The 24,063-nt window shown below is 62.4% G+C and overlaps 1 protein-coding gene across 2 annotated transcripts in view; it reads right to left on the minus strand.

Moving 5' to 3' along the window:
* Positions 1 to 24,063, minus strand: part of PLCH2 (phospholipase C eta 2) — a 65,769-nt gene that overhangs the window by 40,808 nt on the left and 898 nt on the right. For both annotated transcript variants that reach the window (XM_043924326.1, XM_043924324.1), the window contains exon 2: positions 22,977 to 23,136. In XM_043924326.1, the coding sequence (XP_043780261.1) occupies positions 22,977 to 23,055 (79 nt within the window). In that variant the 5' untranslated portion in view covers positions 23,056 to 23,136. The remainder of the gene's footprint in view (positions 1 to 22,976; positions 23,137 to 24,063) is intronic.

Raw genomic sequence — 24,063 nt, forward strand, 5'->3', positions numbered from 1 at the left:
CCACAAGGGGCCTTCAGGACTGACCCTTTACAAAGAGAAGCCAGGTCCCTATGAAGCCACGGTCAGCGTGTGGGCAAGGACACTCTAGGTGTCACCAAATCCTGACCGGTGGCCAAGGGCCACCCCATTCACTGGGAGAGGGGGCCCCAGAGCAAGGAGTTAGCCACTAGCACCATGACACTCCAGACAGTCAGCTTTCCACCAGCAGGACGATGCTTGCATCCACACAAGTGTTCAAACCCAGCACGACTCCAGGAGGCGGATATGGGGAATGAAATCGGGACTGTCCCATGAAGACGGGTCTGTGGGGTGGGCACCAGGTTTTGAGAGCACAAGTCTGCCCAGGAGGTGCCAAACAGAACCACTGTCACTCCACACTCCTGCCCCACACTGGAGTTAGTGGGGCCCTAATCATTACCCTCCTCCTTCAGAGAGGTGGGCAATGCCCTGAGCAAGAGGGGTGCAGGGTGTCTGGGAGCAAGTGTGAGCACAGCTGGGAGAGTGAACACAGTTCAGGAAGGGGGTGTGAACACAGCTCAAGAGATAAGTGGGGGTGTGAACACACAGCTGGGAGAGGTGTGAACACACAGCTGGGAGGAGGTGTGAACACACAGCTTGGGGAGGTGGGGACACATAGCTGGGGAAGGTGTGAATACACAGCTGGGGAGGTGTGAACACAGTTCAGGAAGGGGGTGTGAACACAGCTCAAGAGATAAGTGGGGGTGTGAACACACAGCTGGGAGAGGTGTGAACACACAGCTGGGAGGAGGTGTGAACACACAGCTGGGAGAGGTGTGAACACACAGCTGGGAGGAGGTGTGAACACACAGCTTGGGGAGGTGGGGACACACAGCTGGGGAAGGTGTGAATACACAGCTGGGGAGGTGTGAACACAGTTCAGGAAGGGGGTGTGAACACAGCTCAAGAGATAAGTGGGGGTGTGAACACACAGCTGGGAGAGGTGTGAACACACAGCTGGGAGAAGTGTGAACACACAACTGGGGGAGATGTGAACACACAGTTGGGGGGAGGTGGGGACACAAAGCTAGGGAAGGTGTGAACACACAGCTGGGAGAAGTGTGAACACACAGCTGGGAGAGGTGTGAACACACAGCTGGGAGAGGTGTGAACACACAGCTGGGAGGAGGTGTCAACACACAGCTTGGGGAGGTGGGGACACATAGCTGGGAAAGGTGTGAATACACAGCTGGGGAGGTGTGAACACACAGCTGGGAGAAGTGTGAACACACAACTGGGGGAGATGTGAACACACAGTTGGGGGGAGGTGGGGACACAAAGCTAGGGAAGGTGTGAACACACAGCTGGGAGAAGTGTGAACACACAGCTGGGAAAGGTGTGAACACACAATTCAGAACCAGGACACCTGGAAATCATACTTTCCCTCACGTTCAGACAGAGACACCAAGATCCAAATGGACCAGGGGTCCCACCAGGTCGCCGAGGGTTCAGGGCCTGGTGGGATGTGGGGCGGCCCCTCTCATGACTCTGTGCAGAGGACACTGCCCACAGAACAGGCAGTCTGGGCCCCTGTGTCCATCAGCCTCCTTCTCAGCTTCCCTGGGCCTCGGCCCTAGGCAGTCGCCTCTCGTTTGCTTTCAGGCTCCCAGGGACGACAACCTGGGGTGGTGACAGGTCACTCCCCTGACACATGGTGATCGCCACCCAGGTTCCCTCCACATGCATTTCTGCCCACAGCCCAGGGCATCAAGCCCTGGACAGACATAGCACTGGGAGCCCAGGCGCCATGCCCTTGGCCTCCTGCTCTCCCCCTGCCCTATGCACCCCAGCCCCCCTGCAATTGTGTGGGCCCCCGCAGCCATCAAGTGCTACACACGCAAATGTTTATTTTCTCTTAGGGCACAAAAAAAGAAAAGCAAGAACGTTGGCCGATCCAGCGGGTGAGTCACTGGGGGTGTTCAAGCAGAGGCAGGGAGCAACCCCCAGCACCTTGCAGTGGGGATGGGAACGGCCCCACCCCCCACCCCTGCAGGTGTGCCACCTTGACACAGAAGGAACACTGGTCAGCCTCTGGCTAGTCGCTCCAAGGAAAGCTGCCTCCTCCAGGGAGTCCTCACTGACCACCTGCAATCTCCGGGTGCCCCTCAGAGGTGAGAAGTCATCCAGTAGGCTCAAGAAGAGGGCATCCCCCACTTCAGCAGACCATGGTTCCCTAGGGAGCAGCTGAGCCTCATACTTCTGAGTGACCCACTGTTGGCAGCTGGAAATGAGGGCAGAGGGGTCAGGAACCCCATATCATAGCCCTCGGGGCTGCCAAGGCACAAGGCCCCCCAAACCCCAGGTCCCTCACAGCCCCCACCCCATTGCTGCACCTGCCCCCGACCACCGAGTGGGCAACCGGCCAACTGACCGCAGGCTGGAATTCCAGCAAGCCAGGGCGGGCTGACCCAGAACAGCCCCTCAGGGCCAGACCGCACTCCTGTTCACCTAGGATGGAGCCACCAGCCCGTTGGTCCAGGCTGGCTTCCGAGGGTGGCCCCACCTGGTCCATCCTGAGAAATCTGTGAGTGTCCTATCCCCAGACCACTTGGGTAAGGACTGACCACTGTGATGACCATCAGGGCAGGACCGAAAGCCACTGCAATAGCCTGGAGATGGCTCTTTAGGAAAGGGGATGGCAGCCAGGGACCCAGGCTGGACAGAGGACCCGAAGCAAAGGCCCAGGGACAGTGCTGACCACCCTGCAGTGCCCCAGTCATGGGGGCCAACCCCACGGTCTTTTTCTGCCTGGGAGCCGATGTGGCCCTGGGACCCACTCTCCGCCTACCGAGCACAGCCCTCCCCCAGCCCAGGAAAGGATGGGAGGGGTTGTCCTCAGAGGACTAGGTGGGCTAAAAGCCAGGGCCCGCCTCCCACCCAGACCCCTGGACAAGCCCAGGTGAGGGGAAGGCGCCGGAGGTGCTGGCGGCTTCCAGCCCAGTCCTCCACATGGACCATCACCCTGCCCTTCCATCTTCCCTCCTGCCTTGCAGGGCCAAGGGGCACTCACAAATGCAGTCTGGGCTCCGTGGGAGGCCAACTGCTGGGGGCTGTCTGGGCCCCCACCTGACGAGCCTGCGGGTTTCAGATGGGCTGAGCAGCCCCGGTGACCTTGTGTGTCACCAGGAGCGGGGCCCAGTGGTGACGGCTGAGTCACCTCCCAGGGCTTTTTCAGGCACAGCTGAGTGCAAGGGGGCAATTTAGGTCTTTTTGAGGAGACGGGAGAACACGTGATAGAGAACACGAGGTCAGGACTGAGCACGCAGCCATGTGTCCCCCCCCTCATTGGGAGGCCCCCAGCTCCTGTGGGCGGGGGGCCACAGATGCAGTGTGGGGCCTTGATGGGGTGGGAGCAGGCACCCCAGAGGTGGGGTGTGTGATGGGCTTGCTGGGCTGGTGGAGCCGGGTGGGCCTTGCTGCATGACTGGGGGGGGGTGGGTCCTAGAGACCAGCTGTGGCTCTTTGAGTGTCTTTCTAGGAGGGGTGGCCCAGCAGCCCCCACCGCACTCCTATTCTGTCCTGGGCAGCAGGCGGAGGAGGTCAGAGGCTAGCAGGGGTCTGGCGCTGTGGTCTGATGTATCATCTGGTCAGGTGGCTGGCTGACCCTGACTGTGACTACAGACCGAGGGGTATGGGCTGGTGGCCTCCCTATGCCTAATGTCCCCCTCTGGCCATACTGACTCTCCCTGGGCCTCTGTCGGCCCCTGTCCATCTGCCTGTCTGCTCTCCTGAGAAAAGTCCCCCAGAGCCAGGCACCAGCCAGAGTCTGTCCTGTCTGGCTCCTCGGCTGTCCAACTCAAGCCGGCAGGTCTCTGCAGAGCAGCCCCTGTGAGGGGGACCAGGGAAGGACTCGCCAGGCAGGGCCGTCAGAACCCATGGGCCAGAGGAAGTGGGCAGCCCCAGGGAGACGCCTGCCCTGCCCCTCTTATAGCCCCCAAGGGCCCCATCTCACTCTGGGCTCCGCTTCCTAAGACGCATCAAGTTGCGTCCCCCAACTCAGCCTGTGTTGATGCTGTTTCCTTACAGACACAGAATATAACTCCCAATAATGCCAAGCCCAAAATAACCTCACAATGCGCCACGTGCCAAGCACCCACCGGAGAATGTAGCCAAGCAAAGCACAGCTGCAGAGTCGCTTTAAAAATACTCCAAACACGCACACGCAAACACACACAAACCTGCTTCGAGGATGCCTGCCCCGCCTACGGCAGGTAGGGGGTGAAGGTGGGAGCACAGGCAGGAGGGGGACCCCAGGGGCTGACAGGAGCCCCCAGACAGCAGCACAGGTGGAGGGGTGCACAGGGCACCCGAATGTGCTCTTGCACTCCTGACCGCGGCTCTGACCCCCAGCCTTTCCCAACCCTGCCCCTAAGACCCCATTGGATGATGCTACCCCAGTGGGGAGGCCAGTGAGGGGGGCGGTGCCCTGGGCGAGTTCGCCTCTGCTGGAAGGCGTGGCTGCCTGGACCTCCACCTTCCCCGACCCAGCCCAGCTCCATCTTGGGCCCTCAGCCCCCTCCTCCTCTCCTTTGCCACCACCCCCGCCATCTCAAGGGGCCGCCAATGCCCACCACGGCCAAGGGAGGTACAGGTGGGCCTTTCAAGGGGCCGTCCTCAACTCTGCTGGGGGACGGTGGGCCTCTCCCAGAACGGGTGCATGTCTGCCTGAGGCAGGTGGAGGAGACGCCGACTCAGCCTCTGGTGCTCAGTCCCAGATGCCCACCGGCCTCAGCTTCCACGCCGGAAGGTCCTGGACCTGGCCGGCTCCCTGCACCCACAGCCCCAGGGCTGCACCTGAGAAACCCAGTCTAGCAGCTCTTTAGCTACTGAGAGGACAGAAGGGCCCAGACACTGCAGAGGCCAACCCAGAACCCCCTGAATGTCAGGAGAAGCTCACTGGTGCCTAAATCCTCCCCTCCCCAAACTCAGGGGCTTCATCCGTGAGGGGTGCTCTAAGGGCCCTCATGGTCCCCACATCCCAGGATCGCAACCACAGGATTCCCAGGAAGGTTAGGTCAGCCATCAAGCCACCTGCTCCTGGTAAAGAGGCCAGGCCCACCCAGAGCATTGCCGGTCCAGCCCCGGCAGAATGAGGGGCTGGGACTTGGACACCTGCAGCCTCCACGGAATGACCCCTCATTGAGCCATCCTGGGAGGGCAGCCATGCAGGCCACACCCCACGCAGGCTGGAAGGGTGACGGCAATAGGGACAGGCCATTTACTCAGTCCCTTGGGACATAGCTTCGCCCAGAGGGGCACAGGCTGGCTTTGCTCTGGGGAAGCAGACCCCCTGCCTGGCCCCGCCAACCCCAAGCCCATCTAGGCAAGCAGAGGTTCGCCGGAGCCCAGCCCTTGCTGCTGCCCGAGGGCCGGAGTGGATGGCCACCTGCTGCTCTGGAATTCCACTGCACCAATCCTGCTGCAGCTGAGAAGTGGGCCACGGCCTGGCCTGGAAAGCGGTTGCTCAGAAACGCTCCGTGGTCACGGGGTCTGCTCTGCAGCAGACGGCCTGCGGGAGCCGCTTGCTGCTGAGGTGCCTGGACCTGGGGTGGGGCTCCCAACCATCCGCTTCTGCACCCCTGGGGGAGCGGACCCCAGCAGCCCAGATCCCATGCTCACTGCCTGCCCCACCCCCAGCAAGGCTCAGGAGGTGCTGGGTACGGAGGACTCCAAGCCTCGGGCTCACCGGGGGCTGGGGGCTCCCTTTGCTACCCCACCCTACCTGAGGAATGCAGAAAAGGATTTCCCAACAACCCCTAGCCCGGTGTGGGCCACAGTCCTGGGGATGCTGGCAGCTGCAGCAGCCCACCCCAGCTGGGGGAGGGGGGCACACACACCCAGGCAGGGCCCACTGCTGGGGTTGGCAGGAGTGGGATGACAGGACCTCAGGGGGGAGGGTGCACAGGAATGAGAACCCCAGCAGGGCAGCAGGACTGGATCCCAGGGCACGGCTCTCCTCTCGGTGGGGGGACAGAGGGCAGCACCGAAGGTGGAGGGTCCTGTTTGTGCTGGGAGCAGTGGTCCCAACCCCCGCACCACAGCCAGCATGACCGGGCCCCATGGCCCCTTCCATGAAAGGAAGAGGAACCAGCGCCCAGTGAGCTCCTACTGTGTGCACAGACTGTCCTAGTTAACCAGCCGCCACGGGTCTCACCTACGCCTCCACCTGCTGCCCTGAGACCCCAGCAGATCACCCCAACCAAGCCTCCATGTCCTCAACTTTTAAATGGGATAATAACAGGACCAAGGCCTCTAGGCCTGGAAAAAACACACATAAGGGGGTTTCCCAAGACCTAGATGGAGGGACGAGGCCCCTGGACCTGACTGGAGAGCCCTGGCCAAGCCTCCCCACACAGGAATTATTTAGGTGCCTCTCCAGGCCGGAGGGGAGGGCGAGGTGGGGGGAGGCGACACGAGGCGGGGGCAGCCTGCCTCTGGCCAGCCCTGTCCCCAGGGATCACTCCAGGTTAGCGCTGCCTCTAAACTGACATTAAATCCTCCCACCAGACTGCTCTCCTGCACGCAGGGTGAGTCCGGGGGACCCCAGCCCAGCACTGCTCTGGGAAGCTCCTGTTTGCTCCCTGAAGGCTCCATCCAGCACCCAGGCCCAGCTGTCCCCTGGGCTCACCTCTCCTTTTGCAAACCCAGGTGGACATGGTGCCCGGGGGCGAGACAGTGACTGCCACAGCCCCATGGGGTCCCCAGGGGTGCCCCCTCCCAGAGGGGCCCTGCTCAGCCTGCCCTCCAGGCTGCAGGGAACACAACCCCCACTGCCCAGGCTTGGCATTTTTGGAGGGTGACAAGATCCCGGGCTCGGAACATGTTTTCTGTGTGAACAGACACTGGCACAGGGAGTGCTGGGTGCCAGCGCCTCCCCCCAGCTCAGCCTGAATCATCACCTCCCGGCAGCCCCAGTAGGGGGCAGGGGCCAGGCTGGGCTGGGGGCCCAGAGCCCATGGACGCAGGAGGCAGAGGCCATCCACTGAGGGGTCGATCCACAGTTACAGGGGAACTTTCTGCTCCGAGCACAGGGGACCCTCTCCAGGTGGCCCCTGCACTGGGTAAGGGTCCCACAATGCCAACCAACAGGGCTTCCCATGGCCCTTCTCCTGAGGAACGGTGAGGGTTACAGCTCCAGGGGTGAGCTTTGGCCCATGGAGCCAGTTCCTGGGGCTGAAGAGAAGCTACCAGGCAGGGGGCAGGGGGCTTCTGGGGAGCAGGAGTATATGGCCAGCACTGCCCCCAAAGCCATCTTCATAAGCCATATTCTTGGTGACAGTTTCTGGCCTGTTGCTGAAGGCTGCAACCGATGGACATCCCCTCAAATAACTGTGAGGGGTGGCAGCCCATCTGAGCGCACACAGCTCTGGACTCCAGACCCCCAGAGGAGCTGGGGCAGGCCCACCACTCCGCCTCCATCCAGAGATGGTGGGACCTGGGGGGTCGGGAGCCTGTGGCCCCTTGGCAATGTGGAAGTCAACAGAGGCCTCCATCCTGGACCACCAGGCCCCATCCGCGAACCACTGCCTGGCACCCTGGGTTCTGCTTCGAGGGGCCAAGCGACGGGAACCCATGTCCCCTGGGGAGAGCAAGGAAGCCTCAGCTCAAGTGGAGTAATTGCCACCTTCTGGCAGGCTCCTCACCTTGGCTACAGGTTAACTTACTCATTCTGCCATCACCCACACCCCTTGTGACAGGTGAAGATGATGAGGCTTGGGGAACCAGCATCTGGCCCAGGAACCCACAGCCCAGGGAGCTGCAGGTCCGGGAATGCTGGGAGACGGTGGGGCTCAGGACCAGGCTGTGGATTCGCCCCTCTCTGTTTTCTGAAGACTACACCAGACCTCCCGGGAGGCCAGAGCAACGCCCTATGCTGAAAGGCCTTCCTTCCACCCAGGAAGGAAGGGAGCCCGGAGGACACGGAAGGTCTCCTGGGAGGCAGGAGGTGCAGGAGGCCCCGGCTTCACTCCAGATGGAGAGCCAGGCCCTCAGCTCCGCCACGGGAGGGGACAAGCCCTCCGACCAGCCTCAGGATGCAGGCCACTGCAGGGAAGCTGTTATGCAATCCCTTAGGGGCCCTGGTGAAGACTGGGCTCCGCTGAGCTCTGGGTACAGAGAAGTGACCGTACTCACCCAAGTTCCAAGACCTGCAGGCTACCAGCAGCCATCGCTCAGCGCTAGGCACTCGGAAGCATCAGAGGCCAAGGGGGGTGGTTCTTCAGGCAAGAGCCAAGTGGGGGGCAGTGGCAAGGGGGTCCCCGCTGGGGTGGGGCAGAGAGCTACACATACAAACAGCCTCTCCTTTGCTGCAGTGCAGGCTGTTACTTCCCCATTTCAGAGGTGAAGACACTGAGGTTGAGTCCCTGCCGGAGGCCACAGAGAGGCTGGAGAACTGGAGCTGAGCCAGGCCTTCCCACCCTGGGGCGGGGCCCTCCCACCCCTCATCCCAGCCATCCTGGGAGGGCCAGCCCAGAGCAGACGGCGCTCCCAGGAAGCAGAGCTACCTGCAGACCTGGTCTCCACCCATCCCTGACCTGGCATCCTGTTTACAACGCGTATTTAGTAGCCCATACCTCTCTTGAGTCTGTGTTTTCCATGCTCTCAGCTAACACCTAAAGCCCGCTACACACAGTTCTGGGGCCGCAAGGGGCCACACTGGGGCCAGAAGGGCCTGGTCAGAGCAGCTGACTGAGGCACTAGAGGGCCCAAACCACTGGCTGCAAGGGTCAGGCTCTGACGTGGGGGCATTTGGGAGAACCACCACCCCCGCCCCCCCGCAGGGGATGCTGTGACCAATGGCTGGTGGGATCTGGGAGCAGCCATTCACTAAGAGGATGAAGCCCCTGCCCAGGACACACCCAGCCTCCACACCCCCCAGGAGGCCAGGACCTCCAGAGCCCCCTCCGCACCTTCCCCCAGGAGCCTCTGAAGTCAGTTCACATCCCAGTCTCTCAGCCAAGGAGAGACGGGGGTGTCGGAAACCAGGAGGCAGCCAGGCAGGGCTCCACAGCTGGGCAGCCCTGCTCATATGTCAGAGAACCCCACGCCAGCCCCGTCCTTATCCTGGGGGGCCCAGAGGGGTGAGATCCAGGCCCTGGCTCACATGTGTCCACCAGTGGGTGCAGTAGACAGACAACACAACCAATGTGGGGTGCTGAATGGTGGCCCCCAAAAGATGTGTCTACACCCCAAATCTTATTTGGAAAAAAGTCTTTGCAGATGTAATCAAGTTAAGGATCTTGAGACAAGGCCATCCTGGATTACCCAAGGGAGCCTAAATCCAACAAGTGTCCTTATAAGAAGAGGGGGGACAGGACGCACAGAGGACCAGGCCAAATGAGGACAGAGGCCGAGGCTGGAGGATACAGCTGCAGGCTTCAGAGGGAGTGAGCTCCTGCCGACACCTTGACCTCAGACTTCCCACCTCCAGGACGTGTGAGACTAGCACCAGTAATTTGAAGCCCCCCAGTCTGTGGTCATTTGTTCCAGAAGCCCCAGGGCATTCATGCTACCTTCTGGGCTTGTGGGTTCAGGAAACGAGACATCTTCTTGAGGCCTCTGCCAGGGTCTGACTGTCTGGGAGCCACCAGGACGAGGACCACAGTGACCTCAGACCCAGGAGCCTCTCACCTGGCCTCCCTTTAAAGGGAGCCCTTTAAAGAATGACTCGGAGGATGGAGGCAGCTCAGGGACCAGGGGAGGCCAGGCAGGAGAACCAGTGCCTTGCTCAAGTCAGAGTTTCCCCCAGGCACTCCCTCCCTGCATGAGAGGGCAGGGACATTTCAGAGCCTGCCCCTCCCACCACCTTCCCTGCCCTCCTGCCTCCTGGGGTTGAGGTCTCAGTCATAAATGAAGCCCAGGGTCATAGCCCACACCTCGACCCACACAGGTGGTCCCTGCCTCCCTCCATCACAGCTTTCCTGTCTGGCTCACATGTCTCTGTGCTCCGCACATCCATCCAGCTGCTTGGTCCCGTTAACCAGTGGGACGGACCCGTGGTGGGTGCCTCCAACACGCCAGCCATTCACCCTCTTCCCCGGGGTCTGGGAGCGAGACCCTGCACAAGAGCCAGGGTCCATGCACGTCTCTGCAGGCACCACAGGGATGGAGGCAGTGAAGTGGTTGCTGACCCCCCAGTGAAGTGGATGCAGGCAAGGGGAGCCTTTCGGGGCCTTCCCCACACATTTTCACGGCCACCTGGATGGGCTTGTTTGCCATTCAGCCTGAGCCTCCTGGAGCCCCTGGCCCAACCTGTCTGATGCGGAGCAAGAGCTGCGAAAAGAGGCGTGAAGAGTCTGCTCTGATCTGCGGGGGTGGAGACCCTGTGATCAACCCCAGAGGCTGCTGGGAGCACAGAGCGGGGAAGAAGCAGGAAGAAGAGCCTTGGGGGGCAGACTGGGAGCAGAGTGGACCCCTAGACCACTCTGCCCCAGAGGGATACACACACACACACATAGCTGCAGGGGCTGGAACCCAGGCCAGATGAGCCCCAGGGAGCACATGCCCTCGGGCCAGGCCCTCTCCCCGGGTCGGGCTGGGCTGGGTAGCCAGGCGGGCTCCTTTGTCCCTTTGTGCTGGGCTGCGAAGGGACAAACTGGCTGGCTGGCGGCTGCGCTGGAGACATCTCCCAGGAGCCCTCCCTCCCCGTTCCGTGGATGCGGGCCTGTTACACAACAGACCTAAGAATAATCCGGAGGACGGGCAGTGCAGGGAGAAGGCTGTCCTGCCTCCCGGGACCCCTAGAGCTGCGGCAGGGGGTGGAGTCAATGGCATGTAGGTCCTGCTGCTGCCCGGGGCTGGGGTCTGTCTGGAGGCTTGGGGACACCCCGGGGCATTCCCACCCCCAGCACCTGGGAGACTGGGCAGTGGAGTCCTGACTCCCACCCCAACCCTGGCTCCCAGGACAGGTCTGGCAGTTGGGAGGGGCAGGCAGAGCCCTAGAAGGCCCAGGGCCCTGTCTGTCCAGTGGCCCTTGGGGTCAAAAGTCCTCCTGGGCTGCAAGAAAGCTGCAGGTTCAGTGGGTATGTGCCCCGAGCCCCTGAGGGCTGTCCTTTCCCAGTGGCTCGCAGCATGTGGGGCCTGGGGGCTACAGTGGACATGGGTGCAGGACAGGGTAGGGGACAGTCGGCCCAGCAGTGACAGGAGGGGAGCAGGTGGGGAGCAGCAGGGGACCCACCCATGGGTCCCGAGCCCAGACTCCCTTCCTTCCAGGGAGCAGCCGGCTGGGCGGGCAGGATAGTTACCAGCTAATGAAGTAGTCCAAATAAGTGCAAGGTAGCAGAATATATACAAATTGGCCCACAGCTCTTCATCTACTGCAGACATTAAAAATTAAAATCCAATTACAACTCGTATTGTCAAACCTGGCTGCTGCCGCTTACGGCAACCTGTGTGCAGGGTGGGGAATTATGTAAGCTGAGCTCTCAGCTGCAAGGAGTGAGGGCCTCGAGGAACCTCCGAGAGGGTCTATCCACTGGCCCCTCTGGCACCTAAGGGATCCCACAGACCTGCCCCAAGTGCCAGGTGAGGGAGTCCCTGCCTGGCCACCCCCAGGAGGGGTCGCTGCCAGCCTGCTGGTTGTCTTCCCAGTGCCCCCAGCGGCCCCCTGACAGCAGCCGCATCAGCTCTGCCAGTGGCTGGGTGACAGGCCCAACCCCGGGGATCCCAGCCCAGCCTCGGGCTCACTGCACTCCCTGGACATGCCTCATACAAGAGGTCAAGGCCAGCAGACCGCCCCACCTCCGGCCAGGGCACCCAGGCACAGCACACACTGCCTGGCCTGAGAAAGGGGGACCCCTCTCCCACCACAGGCACAGGGTCACAGCCTCTGGTCAGGCACATGCCAGGGCCACCGAGCTGTTGGACCTTGGGAAAGGGGGCTGTGGGGACCCTTCAGCCACGGTCCAAGGGCACACACTCCACCTGCCTCCCCGCACTTTCCGGAACCTCTGATCCTCCCCCACAGGGCCGCATAGAGGATGTGGCTATGGGTTAAATGCAGATGGGAGTGGGGGTGCTGCTTATCCCAGAATCCTAGGGGAGACAGGCCTGCTGGCTCCTGTTCTCACCACCCAGGAAAGGAAATGATGACCTCTGACCTCTGTCAACCCCCTCTGGGGCTGCAGCCCTCTGACTGGGCTGTGGGCTCAGAGGACCCTGTCTGATCACAAATGCTGCCGCGAGTGCAGCCTTCGGGCCCCAGGTGCCCCAGTGTCACCTCCCAGGGGTCAGGCACAAAGGAACAGAGAGGACACAGAGCCCACACATTTTCAGGGGTGAAGGCCATGGGGAAAGGACAGCCTGGGCAGGGGGTCTGTGGTCACTCTGTGTTGCTCAAGAGTCCCTGAGCAAGACAGGATGGAAGAGAGGGGTGGGGAGGCCTTCTGCTTCCTGGGCTTCCTCCCTCTGCCAGCCACAGAGGTGTCCACATCCCCAAAATGACACTGGCCCCCTAGCTCCACTCGCAGGCCCCGGGCCCCAGGAAGGCCTGCTTCTCCCACCCCCACCAGCAGACCACCTGGGCAGAGCTTTCCCTGAGCCTGGCTGTGTCCTGCCAGCCACAGCAGCGCCCACCACACACACCCCTGCCTGCCAGCACTGGGAGAGGCTGGCCCAAGGCCAGAAGCGGCACCGGCAGCCCCAGGAGACATGCCAGCCCCCTCTCTGCGCAATGTCCACCCAGCACCCAAAAGGCAGGGCCCCTATTGCGCCCTCCATACCCGGCTAGAGAACATGGCCTCTGGACCAGGGCTCTGGGGGGCGCAGTCTCAGCTCAGACATCCATCCCCAACCAGGACAGGAAAGTTTGCAGGGGGCGGCCCCCAGATCCCTCAGCCCACACCTGCAGCCTCCAAAAGAGCCCAGGACCTTTCCCATGCCATCCTACACCCACACCCCGGCCCGACCCCTCCAAGATCAGGGCCCCCTCGCGAGGTCTGGACCTCAGAAGCAGCTCGACCCACCAGGCGGCGGCGGAGGCCGGCAAGAGGGGAGCCGCTCGCGCCCCCTCCCCGCTGGGGCCCGGACCCGCCGCCCAGGACAGCGGCGCCCCCGCGCGTCCACGGAGCCCCGGGCGCAGCAACAGGAGCGGCGCGGCACCTACTGTGCTTCCGCGGGGCGGCTCCCGCGTCCATTGTTTCCGAAGCGGCGGCGGCGGCGGGGGGCCGCGGCAGTCCGGGCTGGGGCGCTGTCAGCGGCCGGCCTGGGGCTTGGGCTGGGGCTGGGGCTCAAGCTCGGGCGGCATCGCCCCGCCGACTCTGAAGCCCGCGGCGGGCTGTGAGCGCGACGGGCTCGGCGCGCTGACACTGCGCCCCGTGGAGGCGCCGCGCGCGGAGAGCGCTGTCACTCGTGCCTCCCGCACCACACCCCCTGCCCGCCCCGCGCGGGGAGGGGGCCGGGGGCGCGGGCTCGCGACCGGCGCAGAGCTGCGGGCGCGGGCCGTGGAGCCGGAGCGCAGAGCGCGGGGCGCCGGGCGCATAGTGGGGCCAACCGGCGGGCCCCACGCCGGCCCGGCCAAAGTATAATACATTCGGGGCAAGGATGCGCCGGCAGCCTCCCCGCCCCGCCCCCACTCCCCCGTCTCCGGGCCTCGGGTACGCCCGGGCCGCGGGACCGGGAAGGGGGCGGGGCCGAGAACCGCTTCCCCATGCCGAGGCAGAGCACTTGTGGAGCCGGCAGCTGGCTCCGTGAGACGGATATGTGCCAGGCGTTGCCCTCCCACCACACTCCCATCCACCGCCGCCCTGGTGCTTGAAGCAGGGACCTGGGCCACCCCTCACCCAAGGCGTAAGGTGGCACGTGCAGAAACCTGCAGGAGTGCCTGGAGCTGATGAAGGAGGGGTGGCGGCCCAGCCCCGGAGCGGTTCCTGGGCAGGACACCAGGCACCCCCCCACCCTCAGCTCACATCAGGGGGCCGAGGGCCCTGAGTCGGAGGAGGGGAGGAGGGGCGCTTAGCTGCCGCTGTCTTGGAAACTGCAACACTTCCCCCCCCCCACCCCCCGCCCCCCGCAGTCGGGAGAGAGCCTGGACACCAGGGGCAGCAGTGGATCTGCCCACTGCCCGCCCACCACAAAGGACAACACTCCCTAGCAGCTGCCCCAGCACACTCCTTATCAAAGTTCCAGGTCCTCAGGGGTCCCCTAAGCAGTGACACACAGGCTCTGGACCCTAATCTCTCCTTCGTGGGACCTCCCAGCCAGATCAGGCTTCCTGAGAGCGCCCCACTGCCCCTTTCTACTGCAGTGGAGGAGGCAGGGACAGGCCGGTCAGAGAACAGGTCCAGCCAGGCACCCATGTCCAGAGAGGCTGAGATCCCACCTGCCGGCCCTGGTCTAGTAATGACAGGAGATAAGATGCAGGCTCGGGTCCAGGCTCCCCACAGACCGGTGCAGATGTAACCTCAGCTCAACCTCTCCCCTCTCTGGGCCTCAATTTCCCTGAATATAAGACCCGTTGACTGTTGCAGCCTGCAGGGGCTCAACTTTCCCCAGGCTGCATGGTAGGTGCCATGATGTGCCACAGACAGCGGGATGGACCTCAAGATCCCTCCCAGGCAGGGCCTCGCTGACCCCTGAGAGACAGCATGCTGACACTGGCCAGGGCCAGCCTATCTCCTGAGATTTCTGCTTTCCCGGTGCACCGGATAAGGGCTGAACTCCTGCTCCCAGCCCCGCCCACACACCTGCACTAGGAGCTGCAACCAGACAAGTACTTGGGGATGCTCGTCTAGTCAAGGCTGACCTGGCTCTGGCAGCCTCTGCTCAGGCTCTCCCAGGCATCAGGCTCTCCCACTGGGCTGCAAACTGGAGACAAAGACCGCGACCCCCACTCCCCCCCAGAGAGATGCACTTCCAGTCAGAGAGATGCATCTTCCAGTCAGAGAGATGCATCCAGAGCTACAGAGGCAGCAGTCAGGGCATGCCCCCACCCCCCACATAGATGCACCCTCCATGCCCAGGGGACACAACTGAGAGCCCAGGACCCAGGGACAGAGAGACACGGAGACACCCAGACACGCAGAAACCAAGGAAACGATGAGACAGGAAAACTGGGCTTGCTCGCACAGGAAGCCAAAACTTAAATGCAAATTGGAAGCTTTGAAAGAAGGCTCCATCCTGAGCCAGAGACTCCAAGAATCCCCAAAGAGGACCACAGAAGCTCTGGGACTCCGGGCTTCCAAACAAGGAGGCCGCACAAAGCATGGGGTGTCTGTGTGTGGATGCACCGGCCACACACAGTGTGCGGGGTCTGTGTGGACACGCCTACTGCACTCGGCATGTGGTGTCTGTGTGGACATGCCCTCCAGATCCTCTGGGGGCAGCCTCAGCAGCCAGGATGGACAGCCTGCTCCCCCCTCACCCACCTGTGCCCCCACTGAGACCCCCCTGGCCACCCTTCCTTACCCGGGTGTCCCTGGCTGGCTGCCATGCAGGCCTCCCCATCACCCCCTCTGGCCTCAGGGCCTCCCTCCAAGGCACCCCACCCCTGCTTCTCCTACATGGGCCTGAGCGGGCTGCTCTGGCTCCAAACCCTCAGGGACTCTGCTCTCTTGTCACTCAACACAGACCGTTCAGCCGCTCAGCCTGATGCCCAGGGGGCCCCACCCACTGGCCTCCATCCCTGTCACTTGGCTCCCAAGGCCTGGAGTGAGACCCCTCCTCCAGGAAGCCTTCCCTGGTTCCCTCATCCTCCGGGCTCACTTCCCCTGGGACTGCCACACAGAACTTCCCTTGAGATGTCACAGGGGCTTTGCTCTTGTTTCCAGTCTGTCTTCAGCAAGATGATGAGGGCCCTGCAGGCAGGGCACCCTGTGCCCACTGCTCCCCCAAACACACCAGCCTCTCTGGCTGCAGGTGGCCTCAGGCACATCTGCTCTCCAGACTGACCCGCTGCCCCAGGCACCTGGAAACCATCCCCATGGGCAGCATTGCCTGGCTCTGGGAGCAGCAGGTGGTCCAGGCAAGAGCCCAAGGTCACCCCTGAGGGCAGAGGCCCAGAGACACACACATAGAGGCAGCGAGAGGCACAGCGCACGCCATGGGCAGAGCAAGGGCACGCTCACCAGATCAATAAGCGTAATTGGGTAAATGTGCAATTCTCACCCACTAAATTTAGAAAGTGTTTCAGTTTTCACCAGCATCTGGTCTTAAGACATCTCGTTCTCCATCAGAACTCAAGACAACATCCAGGATCAGAGCCAGCTCACCCATCTCCCGCCTCTACACACAACGCAGGGGGCAGCCCGGCACCGGAAGGGGAGTGGTTGAGCTGCCCCCAGACCTCCCGGGAACTTTGCTGCCCTGAGATGGCGCTGACCAGGGGGATCTCTGATGGGCTGGAGGTCTCTAGAGGCTCTGCTCATCGATTCCTGACCCTGCTTTTCCTTGGAGAGGGAGCTGAGGTGCAGGAAGAGGAAGGCACCTGCCCCAGGCCTCCCCCACCAGAGACCAGGTATTTGGCCCCCAAAGTGCTTTTTTCATTGGCAAGGGTGAGCACCTACATCTGGGTCCGGCAGGACAGGGAGGGTGCCTGAGCTGGGTCAGGACTCAGGGAGCCTGGTCCAAGCCATGTATAATGTGGCCATCCACAGGGCCAGGCCAGCCTGAACCCGTGGGTCGGGCAGCACAGTCCGCATCTAGATGAAGGAGGTAGAGCACATGAGCAACCCCCCAACCAGGGACTCTCAAGTCCTGGGACCTGCAGGGGAGCTGCCTGTGGACAGGAAGGGTGGGAGGCTGGTGGATAGGCAGGGGTGGGGCAGAGGGCTGCTTCCAGAGCAGGAGCCGAGGTCAACTGGGGAGAAAACAGTCAGTGGCTGCAGCTCACGGCAGCATGGATGTGAATGTCAGCAGGCCAGGGAGGAGGTATGGATGGGGCTGGGCTGGGCTGGGGAGGGGAGGGCAGAGTTCTTGACCTGCCCAAGCCAGGGGTGGCTGGAGGTGCCCTCTCCTGCCCCGGGTGGGGAACAGGACAGGGTGAAGGAGCACAGCACCCTCCCCGTCTTCCCTGAAGGCACCCCAACCCACTCTCGGTGCCCACCACTGCCTTCTCACCTAGCTGGGGGTCACTGGCCCGGGAGCAGCAGGGAAGGACCTGGGTGACAAGGAGGGAGATGGGTCGGGGAGGGGAGTGTGCCTTGGATAGTGGGGAGGGACAGAGAGAGAGTGGCCAGAGCACAGGAGGGTGGTCCTAGCAGAGAGACCCTCCCCAGGGCCACCCCAAGGGGGTCTCTGGACCAGGAGACATTGGGGCCTGCCCCTCTTCTTACCCCATACCCAAGCCCCTGGCCTATTCCACCCACCACTCTTATGAACCAAATATGGCTCCCATGCAGCGGCCAGCCCATTCATTCATTCCCTCATTTGTTTGTTCCTTCAGTCCTGTAACCACTGACAGACATTCTTTGTGAGTCCCCAGGGTGCCCAGTGGGATGACTGGGAATTCAGTGGGCCCCCATCCCAAGACCCCTGCCCTAGAGGCCTCTGCCCACTGACCAGCATGAGCCAACCAACTCGCCTTGCACCCTGGTTGATGAAAACTGTCACTGCTGACCCTAGGCAGCTTCCTGGATGGAGCACAGCAGTAGAGATCCTCAGAGTGGAGGGGCTGAGCAGAGGGAGAAGGGCTGGGAGGTGCGAGATAGGAAAGGGATGCAGGGGCCAGATCACAGAGGGTCTTAGAGACAAAAGTGAGGGGGTGTTCTCGGGTCAGGTCCAGAAGATAAGTAAGACAGGTGGTTAGTGGGGAGGGGGCAGGAGAGGGGAGATGGGAGGCTGTGCAACAAGAGGTCTGGCTGCAGGTCTTGTTAGGCAGACATGGACACCCAGGTGGTTCAGACAGGCAGGGCCATGGGCATGGAGAAAAGTGTGGGGACCCGAGACATTGAGGAGCAGGACTTGGGCTCCTGGACCTTGGGGGCGGTCCTGTCCTCTCAAACTGAGCTGACATCAAATTCTCAAGCTGACAAGTCTGAGATTCAGGCAGAGCCATCTGACTGGCCTTGGGAGGTCCATGGTGCACCTGGCCAGGAGGGGGACCTGGGCATCTTGAGTGGGGTGACCCCTGGTGGGAGTGGAGAGTGGACCTCAAGTCTCTGAGGTGGGCAACCATGCTCAGAGAGCAGGGGTTCTGAACTGGCAGAGTGGCACCCTGCTGCTGCCCAGGTGCCCGCCTCGTGGCCAGCTGGGTGGAAAGCAGACCCCGAAGCTGTCATCCAGGGGCCAGGTCTGGACTACATGCTCCCTCTCCCACCGGCTTGGGTCTGGAGTCCTGTGCCCGCACACACTGAGAGCTACCTGTCCCCTGCCCACATGGCTGCCCAGCTCAGTGGGAGGACAGAAGCCCTGGGCACTGTCCTCCGGGGTAGGTCCTGGGAGGGGCCAAGCAGGACTTCACTCCCCTCACCCCCACAGCCACTCCCACCTGAAGGGTGTCCTTCCTGGCCCCAACCCTCCTCATCTAGCCAAACTCAGGAGAGATTGGACCAGCTCCCTCACCAGTCCCTGCAGAGAGCTCCCCACCTGCTACCCCTAACACCCCTCACCTCACAAACACATTCATACACCCTCTGGCCTCAGCAAAACCCAAACGACTTCTGCTGAGCTTGCTACTAGCATGGCTGGCTTCCCCTGGCCAGGATGGTTGGTACGGTGCTTGGAGAGTGAGCCACCAGCACTGGTCAACTCAGCCGTGTCCTGTGTCCAGTGCATGAGGCCCCCTGCTCCCCTGGCCTCACTCTGGAAACCCCTAAGACCAGGTTTCCTCCCACAGGAAGCAGCTCCCAGGCTACTGGCTGCAGCCCCCAACTATCCACTGGCCCCAGACACTGGACCAGCCGCTCCATCCCCTGCTTCTAAAGCCGCGGCCCCTTCCCTTATCCTGATCAGAGTTCAGTGGTCCGGCCCCCGGTTCCGCACTGCCCTGGGGTGCCCGCCCCCCCGTAGACCCAGCGGGATGGTCTGGGGGCATCTGCCTCCCCATCCGCCATCACAGCCAGGTCTCTGTCCCAGAGCCCGGCCCAGCTCTGACGTGTGCTGGGTTTCTGGTGCACGGGTGGTTAGGAGCTGCAGGCCCCACACTTGTCAGAAGAAATTTCCCCTGTGCAGAAGCTCTGAGCATGGGGGACCCCCATTCCACCCCAGGTGTGGAGGCTGGGGTATCCCTCTACACCCAGGCCCTGGGTGGATGCCCAGGACCAAAACAACTCATGGCTTCATCCACACAACCAGCCCAGGATTCATGATGACAAGAAGCGTCAGTGCACGTGGCACCAGGAAGAGCGGCCTACAGGATCAGAGGACATGATCAGAAAGGTTCTCTCCCCCTGTCCACCCGGCCAGGAAACCCTGCAGTCGAGGGCTCCTCCACTTGCTTGGGTGGGGCATTTACTAGAGGAAATACCTTCACCACACACTCCAAGACTGGGGAGTCCAATTGGCCTGCTCACCCTCTGGGCCACCTGTTAGAAACTGTGTGTAAATGAAGAGTTAATAGGCCACGAGTGAGCACCTGAGGGAAGCGGATGAGCTCACAGTACTTGGACTTTATAATGTCTACGTCGTCTACTCACAGGCAGGGTTTGGTTTTGCTTCTCTAAACCAGGCTGCATTCTGGATTCCTGAGGATAAGGACTCTTCATGAGGGGAGTGCACCCCTGCCCAGAGGCCCCCAGGGGTGTCCAGAGAATGAAGGAGCCCAAAGCTGCTATTGTCCAAGGAGCCACAGTCACTTTGCCCAGATGCAGATCGTCCTGAAGGTGAGTCCATGAGTCCTGCCTCCTCCAAAAAAGCCCATGGCCCCGCACCAAGCAAGGAAAAGTGGCTGGGGAGGCCGGAACAAGAGCAGCAGATGCCAAGGCTGCCCAGGAAGCTGAAGGCGGGAGCTTCAAAGAGCTTGACGCACATCAAATGCCAAGACCATGGCGCCTCCAAGGAAACAACCAGAGGTGCAGACTGAGATGCCGCATAACTGCCAGCGATCACAGGCTCACTAGGTGCTCGGTGACGGCCGAGGCACCGCGTCCACCAGAGTGAGGCAGCCGGGAAGATTCATGCTCTGGAAGAAGATGCGAAGGTTAGAAGGGAGCCACAAGTCTAGGCTCCCAGGGCAGGGCTCGACAGAAGGGAGCAGGACAGCGAGAGGCACAGGTGGTGACCTACAGCAGCTAGAGCCTGCACACAGAGGTTCAGGGAAGGCTGTGTTCTGAGCCTCCAGACCATCTCCTCCAGCAAGTCCTGCTTCCTCCCTCAGCAGAAAAGAAACACAGCAAGGCCAGCACAGGGGGAACCAACTCCCAGGTAAAGCAGGCAGTCTGAACACACTTCGAAGCCCTCCTGCCATATAGACTCATAGTTCACCCTCCTGCCATATAGACTCACTCCAGTCCCCACCACCAGCCTCATGGCCCAGAGGCCACAGCCGCCACAGACCCTCTGCCCGAGGTCAGCAAGGACACTCACTCCACTGCCCAAGCACTGCAAGCCCTAGGGTGAAGGGGGGCCAGACTCACGCTTCGAGCCCCTCCCACGGCACCCCCAGATCCATAACCTCAGGGCAGCTCATTTGCACTGTCCTGCCTGTTGCATGGGATTAAGTAACTCTAAATGCAGGAGAACCTAGGTAGGAGACCACGCTGTGGGGGTGGGGCCTGGCCCCACCCTGTCCACCCGCCCAGGCCCAGTAAGAGTTGGTGCGTGTGGTCTGCTCTGGGCCAAGAGCCCTAGGCCGAGATGAGAGCCTGCCACACGCACTGCCCAGACTGGAGCAGGGCCTGCCCCCATCGTGGACACCATGGACACAAGTCCAGTGTGGGTGGCACCGACGGGGAACCAGGTGTGTCGCTGGCCCCACAGCCCAAGCGACCAGGACTCCAGAGCAGCCCCCAGGCCCCCACTTCCTGGGTGCCTCTGCCCCACCCACCACACTGGTTTCCACTTGGGGACAGAACTGGCCTGGCCAGGGCAACCTCTGTGGCCCGCAGGAGCCCAGACATGCTTCAGTCCAAGGCAAGAAGGAGCCTCCTGACCATCCCAGACAGCCTTCAGGACACACTGGCCTGCCTCGCCAGCTCTGAGCCTGTCACCCAGCCCATGGGCCGCCCCTACCCTCCGGTGCTCACCAGGGCTGCCTCAGGACAGTCTGGAAGGACTTCCAGGCCAGATCAGGCCCCCGCCCAAGCCTACCAGCCCTGCCTTCTGCCCCACACCCAGCACAGGACCTAGCCTGACGTCAGCATCAGCGAGCCAGGCATGGGGGAGACAGGAAAGCATGGGGGTGGGGGCTGGAGCAGGGGGAGGGGCATCAGTCTGAGGGTGTGGCCCCCTTTCCTCAACATCACAGCCCCTCCCAACAGCCAGAACTGCCAGGGGCCCAGAGGCCTCCCCTCCCCTCCACTCCCCTGTCCAAGCACCCCTTCCTTGGATGTCCATCCCAGACTGAGGTGAAAGGCAGGCCCTGAGCCCAGGCAGGGGACCACGTGCCTCCAAGCAGACACCCCCTCAGGCGGAGAAGGCTTGTCTGGGCGCATCCAGGGAATGTGGAGGAATGAGGTGGGTGGCTCCCTTGGGGCCCAGGAGGGGGGAGACAGGGAGCGTAACGCCCACAGGTGTGCACACACTCTCAGCTCCATGCACTCTGCTGGGGGCATGGCCCCCCAGGAAGAGCAGGCCCTCATCTGCACGAGCACACACAGGCATGCCCTACTGAGACATAAACCCGTCATCATGCCCACAGCCTGGTGCTAGCCAGGCACCATGCAGACCCCCACCCAGGACATCCCAGGAGAGCCAGGGTCCCCTGAGCTGCCAAGGAGGCGCCAGGAAGAGCCCCCCGCCCCCCAACAACAGGCAGAGACAGACACGCTGCACAGCAGAGGGCCCAGCCAACCAGCCAGAAATCTGCACCCTAGAGTCTCTCCCTCTGGGTGGGTGAGAGACCGCCCCCGGGCACCAGGCCAACCACACACCTGAGAAGGAAACACTGCCGAGATGCAGTGTGCCGGGCCCCAGAGTACTGCCCCCGCGACCCACCCACCCCCCTCCCAGGTGGGCTCAGCCCCCCTCATCCTGCAGCTCCTGGCTCGGGGCTGGCAGGCCCAGAGCAGGGAGGGGCACACACGCTGTGGCAACCTCATCTCAGCCCAGCATGCTGGACCTCGGGGCAGACAGCAGCCAACTGCCCTGGGTGGGGAAGGGACAAGCCCCCCACCTCCCTGTAAGTCTGCCACATGGAGGGCTGCGGGCATGGTCTGTCTGGCGGGATGTGGAACCTAGGAGGCCCAGGGAGGAGCAGGGCACTGCCAGGTGCCCACCCTCCCCTCAGGCAAGGGCTCACACCTGGCCAGGTCCACCCACACACCTCCCTGATTCCGAAAGTTAGAAGTCGAGATGCAGCAGACAGATGTTGGGTGATGGACATGAGAAGAGCGAAGAGCCAGGGTGTGGGGGCAGGTGGAGACCATGATTCCAGCTGCATGACTGCACCCAGCTCCACCCATGAGGTCTGTGTACTTTCCAGTCTGGACACTAGACTCCCGTGGTTTTTAAAATCGAGACGACAGCGGGCTCTTCAGCCCACACAACCCACTTCCGAGGTCACAAGTGTCCCAGCCAACAGGCCACAGAACACCAGGAAATGCACACCAAGGGCCAGGACTGGAGGCACGGCACATGGTCATAGAAGGCCCAGACCAGCTGAGGACCCCCCAAGCCAGCGCAGGGCTCACAGGGGTCTGACCGAGCCAGACGGAGCCGGAGAGAGAGATGGCAGCCCCCAAGCTGTCTTCCTAATAAGTCTTGTGCTGCTTCCCCTGTCCCAGAAGAGGTCCCACTCCTGGCAGCCCACGACACCCCCCACCGTTCCAGAGGAGCGGGCCTAACCCTTTCCCCAGGTGGGGCCAGGACATCACACCTGCCGGGCGAGCTAAGAGCCACATCACCGTCTGGCTGGAGACTGCACTCACCCACAGGCACGATGTTGGTGCTCAGGAAAGACCGTCTGTTCTCCAGATCAGGGCCCAGGTCCTCGGGCGAGGGCGCCATTGCAGAGGGACCTTGACTCTCAGCAGTGGGGCAGCAGGTGAGAGGAAGGGCTGGCCTGGATTAGTAGCTGAGGCCGGCCATCTGCAGGAGGCAGGGAAGGGCTGCACTGAGGTCCCTCTGCCCGAGGGCCCCCACCGTGTCCCCTGCCCAGATGGAATCTGGGCCTGCCCCTCACCACACCTCAAGAGGCAGGGGCCACGGGGCTGGTGGGGCGAGGCCTGTCCAGCTGTCCAGGTTAATCCTGGGGCAGGAGGGCAGAAGGCAGCTGAACGGCAGTCCAGCCCCACTCCCTGTCCAGGGCAGCGTGCAGGGCAGCCTGGCGGGAGTCAGGCAGGAGGGTGACCCCACCCGCCCGGAGTATCAAGGCTTTGGGGGAGGAGCCGGTGCAGCCAAGGTCTTCCCAGGGGGCTCAGTGGTAAAGAATCCACCTGCCAGTGCAGGAGATGCAGGAGATCGGGTCTGATCCCTGGGGCAGGGGAAGATCCCCTGGAGAAGGAAATGGCAACTCACTCCAGGATTCTTGCCTGGAAAATCCCATGGACAGAGGAGCCTGGAGGGCTACAGTCCACCGGGTCGCACAGAGGCGGACACGCTGAGCACGCACGTACACGCACAGGTGTAACCAGAGGCCGGGACCATATCAATGGCCTCATCACCCAAGTGCGACTGCATCTCTCTGCTGGGACTTGTCCCACAGCTCGATAAATTTCAAAGGCAAAACAGGGGATGTTTTTACAGAAACCAGACTGCCCCTTCTGCTGTGATGGTGCTGGATGCCCTGGCCACGCAGGGGCCCCACAGACCACAGGGGGAGCCCAAGGCACAGCTAGGCCCCCCTCCGCCCTTTCTCCGGCCCTCAGGTCCCACTGCACTGTCACCCCCAGGTCTCTGGTCTCGGGCCCTCCCAGCCACTACTCGGTCTGGGCAGTGGCTCAAGGTCGTGCTAGCCTCTCAGGATGCCCCCTGCCCCTGGGCTGGCTGACCGGGTTCTCACCACCCCGGCCCCAC

This window comes from Cervus elaphus, chromosome 14 (genome assembly GCF_910594005.1).
Source record: "Cervus elaphus chromosome 14, mCerEla1.1, whole genome shotgun sequence".
Classification (NCBI taxonomy): domain Eukaryota; kingdom Metazoa; phylum Chordata; class Mammalia; order Artiodactyla; family Cervidae; genus Cervus; species Cervus elaphus.